The 9380-nt window shown below is 37.8% G+C and overlaps 1 protein-coding gene across 1 annotated transcript in view; it reads right to left on the bottom strand.

The window, feature by feature from the left end:
• The window catches only part of pou1f1 (POU class 1 homeobox 1), a 24547-nt gene extending 17838 nt beyond the window's left edge, over positions 1 to 6709 (bottom strand). The window contains exons 1-2 of the mRNA XM_087804541.1: positions 6583 to 6709; positions 4620 to 4718 (exon numbers count right to left, since the gene is read on the bottom strand). Of these exons, the coding sequence (XP_087660667.1) occupies positions 4620 to 4718; positions 6583 to 6694 (211 nt within the window). The 5' untranslated portion in view covers positions 6695 to 6709. The remainder of the gene's footprint in view (positions 1 to 4619; positions 4719 to 6582) is intronic.
• Between the last annotated feature and the right edge of the window lie 2671 nt (positions 6710 to 9380).

Raw genomic sequence — 9380 nt, 5'->3', positions numbered from 1 at the left:
GTACGTACTAACTAGTAACTAATCCTCCACAGATAGTATGTCTCAAACATACTTCTCTAAGTATACTAGAAGTTAGTATCATCAGGGTAGTGTACGTACTAACTAGTAACTAATCCTCCACAGATAGTATGTCTCAAACATACTTCTCTAAGTATACTAGAAGTTAGTATCATCAGGGTAGTGTACGTACTAACTAGTAACTAATCCTCCACAGATAGTATGTCTCAAACATACTTCTCTTAGTATACTAGAAGTTAGTATCATCAGGATAGTGTACGTACTAACTAGTAACTAATCCTCCACAGATAGTATGTCTCAAACATACTTCTCTTAGTATACTAGAAGTTAGTATCATCAGGATAGTGTACGTACTAACTAGTAACTAATCCTCCACAGATAGTATGTCTCAAACATAATTCTCTTAGTATACTAGGTTAGTATCATCAGGATAGTGTACATACTAACTAGTAACTAATCCTCCACAGATAGTATGTCTCAAACATACTTCTCTTAGTATACTAGAAGTTAGTATCATCAGGATAGTGTACGTACTAACTAGTAACTAATCCTCCACAGATAGTATGTCTCAAACATACTTCTCTTAGTATACTAGAAGTTAGTATCATCAGGATAGTGTACGTACTAACTAGTAACTAATCCTCCACAGATAGTATGTCTCAAACATACTTCTCTTAGTATACTAGAAGTTAGTATCATCAGGATAGTGTACGTACTAACTAGTAACTAATCCTCAACAGATAGTATGTCTCAAACATACTTCTCTTAGTATACTAGAAGTTAGTATCATCAGGATAGTGTACGTACTAACTAGTAACTAATCCTCCACAGATAGTATGTCTCAAATCACATACTTCTCTTAGTATACTAGAAGTTAGTATCATCAGGATAGTGTACGTACTAACTAGTAACTAATCCTCCACAGATAGTATGTCTCAAACATACTTCTCTTAGTATACTAGAAGTTAGTATCATCAGGATAGTGTACGTACTAACTAGTAACTAATCCTCCACAGATAGTATGTCTCAAACATACTTCTCTTAGTATACTAGAAGTTAGTATCATCAGGATAGTGTACGTACTAACTAGTAACTAATCCTCCACAGATAGTATGTCTCAAATCACATACTTCTCTTAGTATACTAGAAGTTAGTATCATCAGGATAGTGTACGTACTAACTAGTAACTAATCCTTCACAGATAGTATGTCTCAAACATACTTCTCTTAGTATACTAGAAGTTAGTATCATCAGGATAGTGTACGTACTAACTAGTAACTAATCCTCAACAGATAGTATGTCTCAAACATACTTCTCTTAGTATACTAGAAGTTAGTATGATCAGGATAGTGTACATACTAACTAGTAACTAATCCTCCACAGATAGTATGTCTCAAATCACATACTTCTCTTAGTATACTAGAAGTTAGTATCATCAGGATAGTGTACGTACTAACTAGTAACTAATCCTCCACAGATAGTATGTCTCAAACATACTTCTCTTAGTATACTAGAAGTTAGTATCATCAGGATAGTGTACGTACTAACTAGTAACTAATCCTCCACAGATAGTATGTCTCAAACATACTTCTCTTAGTATACTAGAAGTTAGTATCATCAGGATAGTGTACGTACTAACTAGTAACTAATCCTCAACAGATAGTATGTCTCAAACATACTTCTCTTAGTATACTAGAAGTTAGTATGATCAGGATAGTGTACATACTAACTAGTAACTAATCCTCCACAGATAGTATGTCTCAAATCACATACTTCTCTTAGTATACTAGAAGTTAGTATCATCAGGATAGTGTACGTACTAACTAGTAACTAATTCTCCACAGATAGTATGTCTCAAACATACTTCCCCTAGTATACTAGAAGTTAGCATCATCAGGATAGTGTACGTACTAACTAGTAACTAATCCTCCACAGATAGTATGTCTCAAACATACTTCTCTTAGTATACTAGAAGTTAGTATCATCAGGATAGTGTACGCACTAACTAGTAACTAATCCTCCACAGATAGTATGTCTCAAACATACTTCTCTTAGTATACCAGAAGTTAGTATCATCAGGATAGTGTACGTACTAACTAGTAACTAATCCTCCACAGGTAGTATGTCTCAAACATACTTCCCCTAGTATAGTAATATATATAAGTTAGCATCGATACATGGATGGAGACGAAGGTAAATGAATGTTGGATAAATTTAAGAAATACTTCATTTGTACTGCAAACTAGTGTCTTTAGTACACGTTGGAGACTATCAGGGTTTGAATTTCACCGCAGCAACCCCGGACCGTCCTCCACACCTGCCGTAACGCCCTGAAAAATGTACCCGTGTTTACGGCAACAACTCGCAGTGACCGCCCTTGGCTTTTAATTATTTAATAAACACTGGTAGTTATTGTTTCGTCGAATTAACATAATTGTCCAGAATTTACTGTTCTGTCTGTGAATGTCGGTCAGGCAGAGAACTTTAAAAATGTGGAACAAGGAAAGGGTGAAAAAAAAGGAAAGACGAGGAATTACAGGCTGTTGGGAAAAAATGTAGCAAAACACACAACTTTTTTAGGTTTATTTCATTGTTTAAATCAGTGCTAGAAGGATTTAGTGGTTTGTTTGCCCTCGAAACTCACCAGTTGACGGTTGACTTTTCCATATAATCCAGTCATTTATTATCTTGTAATTCTCATGACTTAAACATGTATGTCAGCTGCTTATCTATTCAAAGCCTTCTATTTAAGTTGGTGAATATTTGTTATAAATGAATAATTACTAGCAGTGGAAGCACAAGATGTTAATGCATAGCTGATGCTAAAATGACATTATGTCAAACCCGAGTTCATTATTTAAAAACGTTATTGCGTTATTTGTTGTAAATCAAATAAATGACATATATAAATATAAATATATATATATATGTGTGTATATATAATATATATATATACACACACATTTGCTTTGGTGCTCTAACATTTATGCTCTTCTTTAAGGCAACACTTGCCTCGACCTTAAAAAGTTTAAATTGGAAGCCTGGACTATTCTTAGATCAAGTATATTAAAGATTATTGATGTTACTCTGAGCTCCGGCTCTGCCCGGCAAATATAAATTGTGTTCTTCGGCTGCTGGTGTGATTGAGGAAGACACTCGTGTCCGGAGGGACGAGAGTCTCGTTGGAAAAGCTTTTATTCTGATGAGTCAGATGTGCGTCCAGAACTCCAGGGACGATCGTCCATCAACGTAATTCCATTTACGTTTGATCGTGATTCGTGATCCGAGTGTCTCGACTTCGGGAATATTTCTCGATGAACTTCGTTGACGTACTTTAGCTTCTTAAACCTGTCGATATCCGCGGCTCTGATGGTTTCCACGTGAAGTCAGCGAGTCCAGAAGTGGCTTCAGAGCCGACAGTTCACTGGAATCTCAACGTATTCATTCGTTTGCGGCTCGAAGCCGACGCGATGTTCCTTAACTTCCATACAAATACATTATAAACGAAGGAACGTTTGAGAATTCTAAGAAAAAATGAATGTTTATCTCATATAACAAGAGATAATTAAATGTGGCATTTTCCAGACGTGAGGAAATGTTCCATGTTTTTTTTTAATGACAAAAAAAGTGTATTTGAATGATTATTATTAACACTGGTGTTAGATTAAAAATGATTATACACTATAAGTATACGCCATCCTTGAATTAATGCTAAAAGATCATCAAAATATAAAGTATAAATTACTCGCTTCATCTAAGAGCTTAAATGTTTGACTCCACATTCACAATAACATTCCACTCAGACTGATTCACACTGTCTCAAGACAAGCTTGGAACAGAATTAGAGATACGACACCGGTTATTTAAACGTCTGTTTGTCTGCCTTTTCACACCTTGGGTCGTGGATCAAAGAACGAAGTGGGACACATCCGGGAGGGGAGGGACTAGGAGACGGAAAACCCCACACAAGAACATTTGAATGATTAGAAAAGGAAACAGGAAGTTTTTTCCACAGGAGATCGTGGCACAGGGAGCTTGAAGGAATCATTTGGCGATAGAGGGAGGACCTCCCAGCCCGGAAAATTTGCCTTAAATATAGCGATGTTTCTACAGTTTGCGACCTTTTCTCGCGGAGCTATTGATCTGTACAGTCGCGGGGAGAAAGTGCGTCCAATCGATCGTAAAGCTTGTATTTTTTTTGACTTGAAGCAGCAAATAAATGACCCGTGACACACTCTCTCAATTGAACATTTTTCTCCACAAAGCGAAGCATTAAGACCCGGGAACAGGAAGTGACGGCGTGTTGGAGCGACCGGAACGGACTCCTGTTTTGAACGTTTTACTGGCAATAAAATTTTCTGATTCTGAAATTTGAATGATGTAATTTACAACACTATAATGAAAGGTATTTTAAAGACATTTTGACACATATTCAAGGTCATAAAAAGGGCAGGACACAAATGGTATTTTTTGTGTGCAATAATAACAACGAGAATATTTTCAAAACATTTTTCGACCTCGACCGAGTCATTTTTTTTCTCCAGAAGCTGATTTCAAAGGGCTGGACTCGGGGAATAAAGACCGTAGGCAGCAGTTCTTACCTTGCAGTGGGTTGGCGGCGCCGACCATGTTGGGGTGAGAGACGCCACACGTCTGCAGGATGCGGGTCTGAGAGATGCTGGCCGACAACATCTCCTGAGCTGTGACACGTGTGTGGATGAGCGACTTCATCAAGAATCTCAACACATCATCATTTCATCCATTGTCGTGTCATCAGTTTGACGCACATTCTTAGTGCTGCCATTGTGGTGTTGATGAGGTTGTGTCGTCCATGTAGTCGTGTCAGTCTGGGTTGTGTGGCGGTGATGGTCCTTCGATAGTGTTCTTCATGTGGTTGTGTAGGTCGTGTGGTTTCGTGTGTCATGTGGTTGTGTCGGTCGTGTGGTTGTGTCGGTCATGATGTTGTGTCAGTCGTGAAGTTGTGTGTGTCATGTGGTGGTAATGGTCCTTCGATGCTGTTCTTCATGTGGTGGTGTCAGTCGTGTAGTTGTGTGTTTGTCATGTGGTTGTGTCGGTCATGATGTTGTGTCAGTCGTGTAGTTGTGTGTTTGTCATGTGGTTGTGTAGGTCATGATGTTGTGTCAGTCGTGAAGTTGTGTGTGTCATGTGGTGGTAATGGTCCTTCGATGCTGTTCTTCATGTGGTGGTGTCAGTCGTGTAGTTGTGTGTTTGTCATGTGGTTGTGTAGGTCATGATGTTGTGTCAGCCGTGTAGTTGTGTGTTTGTCATGTGGTTGTGTAGGTCATGATGTTGTGTCAGTCGTGAAGTTGTGTGTTTGTCATGTGGTTGTGTAGGTCATGATGTTGTGTCAGTCGTGAAGTTGTGTGTGTCATGTGGTTGTGTAGGTCATGATGTTGTGTCAGTGGTGTAGTTGTGTGTTTGTCATGTGGTTGTGTAGGTCATGATGTTGTGTCAGTCGTGAAGTTGTGTGTGTCATGTGGTTGTGTCGGTCATGATGTTGTGTCAGTCGTGAAGTTGTGTGTTTGTCATGTGGTTGTGTCGGTCATGATGTTGTGTCAGTCGTGAAGTTGTGTGTTTGTCATGTGGTTGTGTCGGTCATGATGTTGTGTCAGTCGTGAAGTTGTGTTTGTCATGTGGTTGTGTCGGTCATGATGTTGTGTCAGTCGTGAAGTTGTGTGTCTCATGTGGTGGTAATGGTCCTTCGATGCTGTTCTTCATGTGGTGGTGTCAGTCGTGTAGTTGTGTGTTTGTCATGTGGTTGTGTAGGTCATGTAGTTGTGTCTGTTATGTTGTGGTGTCGATTGTGTAGTTGTGTATTTGTCATGTGGTTGTGTATGTCATGTAATTGTGTCTGTTATGTTGTGATGTCGGTCGTGTAGTTGTGTGTTTGTCATGTGGTTGTGTAGGTCATGTAGTTGTGTCTGTTATGTTGTGGTGTCAGTCGTGTAGTTGTGTGTTTGTCATGTGGTTGTGTAGGTCATGTAGTTGTGTCTGTTATGTTGTGGTGTCGATTGTGTAGTTGTGTATTTGTCATGTGGTTGCGTATGTCATGTAATTGTGTCTGTTATGTTGTGATGTCGGTCGTGTAGTTGTGTGTTTGTCATGTGGTTGTGTAGGTCATGTAGTTGTGTCTGTTATGTTGTGGTGTCAGTCGTGTAGTTGTGTGTTTGTCATGTGGTTGTGTAGGTCATGTAGTTGTGTCTGTTATGTTGTGGTGTCAGTCGTGTGGTTGTGTGTGTCATGTGGTTGTTTTGATTGTGTAGTTGTGTAGTTGTGTCATGTGGTTTTGTGTGTCATGTAGTAAGTAAGTTATTTTTATTTGTATAGCGCTTTTCTAGACCAGGGTCACAAAGAACTTGAACAATCAAAACAATACTCAATAAAATATAAACTTAAAAGGTCAAGAACTCAGACGAACACAGGAGTCATGATTGTCGGTCATGTGATGTCAGTCGAGTGTAAAGTTGTATTTTAGTAAAGATCTAAATTGAAACTCTTGATCTCCTGAGAAAACAATATTTAAAAGGTAAAAATGCAACTGACCTGCCATGATTCCATAGGTGGCCTGCTGGTTGCTATAGTGACAGGGGGTCACGGGGTAGTGGAGGCTCGCTTGGCCGCCCAGACTGTTTCCCAGTGAGTTGGAGAGATGCATGTGCGGGCGTTTGGACGACTGACCCAGAGACAGACCCGACGACACTGAGGGAAAACAACAAATCATTTTAGAAAAGAATCCATTCATGACGTTTTGACTCAAACTGACCCACGAACGTCTAGATATAGATTATAAATATAGATATAGATTCTGCACCAGAACCGTAGCTTCGATTATGTTGAACAATAAATACAATCAACAGATGAACTAATGATTCTTTCTCTTTTATTTTTCCTTAAACTGGAGTCGATTTAAAGATGAATCAACTGTTGTTTTTGAGAAAATACAAAACTAAAAATGATCATTTGTTCGTCTCAAATACACACTAATGAAGATGATGGATGGAAGCTCCATAAATACGTGATAATAAGCATCTGAGTTCATTCACAGAAGCAGCAATTATGTCGTCGCCTCCCGGGGTTTCTGTGTGCGTCTGATGTGATCACCTGCAGATCAAGCTCTTTACAAACTACCAACTTCAGAATATATAAATAGATGAGTATTCTGTACTATTAGAAAAATATATAACTAAACTATTTTTAATAGCAGCGGTTAATTATTGACATTTTACTAAAGAATATTTGATGTTTACTTTCTTTATTGACTCAAATAAATGATATGAAACGTGTTTGTAAACATATAAATTTCAAAGTGAAAAGTAAAAATACTATATATATTATAATAATACTAATAATAATGTGGATTTCGTTTTTTTATGTAATATAAAATGCATTTGATGTTAAAAATATATATTTTAGTTGCATACAAAATATAAACAAAAGAGAAGAATTTCTTTTAACATTGAAATTCTAATGAATATAATTAAAATATACATTCTCTAAATTCACTCATTTTCAATTGGTAGCTTTTTAAATGCAATATGAAAATGTTGGTATCATAGCGTCACCATTTTTATTTTGAATTTAAAAGGCTACTAATAAATATATATATTGAATTGTGAAAATGTATTTTTGATTTATTGGTATAAAAATATCAAAAGCTATGTATAAAAAAATCATTAAATCCCTTTAATTTTTCAATGATTAAAAAATCAAATCCAAACCTTTCATCACGCATGAAAACATCAGATGACTAGCAGTAGTTAAAGTTTACCTGCAGACACCATGATGTGAGGGTGAAGTTAATAGTTAACCTCAGATGACTAGTTAAAGTTTACCTGCAGACACCATGCTGTGAGCGTGAAGTTAATAGTTAACCTCAGATGACTAGTTAAAGTTTACCTGCAGACACCATGCTGTGAGCGTGAAGTTAATAGTTAACCTCAGATGACTAGGTAAAGTTTACCTGCAGACACCATGATGTGAGGGTGAAGTTAATAGTTAACCTCAGATGACTAACAGTAGTTAAAGTTTACCTGCAGACACCATGCTGTGAGCGTGAAGTTAATAGTTAACCTCAGATGAATAGTTAAAGTTTACCTGCAGACACCATGCTGTGAGCGTGAAGTTAATAGTTAACCTCAGATGACTAGTTAAAGTTTACCTACAGACACCATGATGTGAGCGTGAAGTTAATAGTTAACCTCAGATGACTAGTTAAAGTTTACCTACAGACACCATGATGTGAGCGTGAAGTTAATAGTTAACCTCAGATGACTAGTTAAAGTTTACCTACAGACACCATGCTGTGAGCGTGAAGTTAATAGTTAACCTCAGATGACTAACAGTAGTTAAAGTTTACCTGCAGACACCATGCTGTGAGCGTGAAGTTAATAGTTAACCTCAGATGACTAGTTAAAGTTTACCTGCAGACACCATGATGTGAGCGTGAAGTTAATAGTTAACCTCAGATGACTAGTTAAAGTTTACCTACAGACACCATGATGTGAGCGTGAAGTTAATAGTTAACCTCAGATGACTAGTTAAAGTTTACCTACAGACACCATGATGTGAGCGTGAAGTTAATAGTTAACCTCAGATGACTAACAGTAGTTAAAGTTTACCTGCAGACACCATGCTGTGAGCGTGAAGTTAATAGTTAACCTCAGATGACTAGTTAAAGTTTACCTGCAGACACCATGATGTGAGCGTGAAGTTAATAGTTAACCTCAGATGACTAACAGTAGTTAAAGTTTACCTGCAGACACCATGCTGTGAGCGTGAAGTTAAAAGTTAACCTCAGATGACTAGTTAAAGTTTACCTGCAGACACCATGCTGTGAGCGTGAAGTTAATAGTTAACCTCAGATGACTAGTTAAAGTTTACCTACAGACACCATGATGTGAGCGTGAAGTTAATAGTTAACCTCAGATGACTAGTTAAAGTTTACCTGCAGACACCATGCTGTGAGCGTGAAGTTAATAGTTAACCTCAGATGACTAGTTAAAGTTTACCTGCAGACACCATGATGTGAGGGTGAAGTTAATAGTTAACCTCAGATGACTAGGGAAAGTTTACCTGCAGACACCATGCTGTGAGCGTGAAGTTAATAGTTAACCTCAGATGACTAGTTAAAGTTTACCTGCAGACACCATGCTGTGAGCGTGAAGTTAATAGTTAACCTCAGATGACTAGGTAAAGTTTACCTGCAGACACCATGCTGTGAGCGTGAAGTTAATAGTTAACCTCAGATGACTAGGTAAAGTTTACCTGCAGACACCATGCTGTGAGCGTGAAGTTAATAGTTAACCTCAGATGACTAGTTAAAGTTTACCTGCAGACACCAT

The sequence above is a fragment of the Callionymus lyra genome, chromosome 12, assembly GCF_982586985.1.
Source record: "Callionymus lyra chromosome 12, fCalLyr1.hap1.1, whole genome shotgun sequence".
Taxonomy (NCBI): domain Eukaryota; kingdom Metazoa; phylum Chordata; class Actinopteri; order Syngnathiformes; family Callionymidae; genus Callionymus; species Callionymus lyra.
The sequence above is the reverse complement of the archived record's forward strand: the minus strand, read 5'-3'. Positions and strand labels throughout refer to the sequence as shown.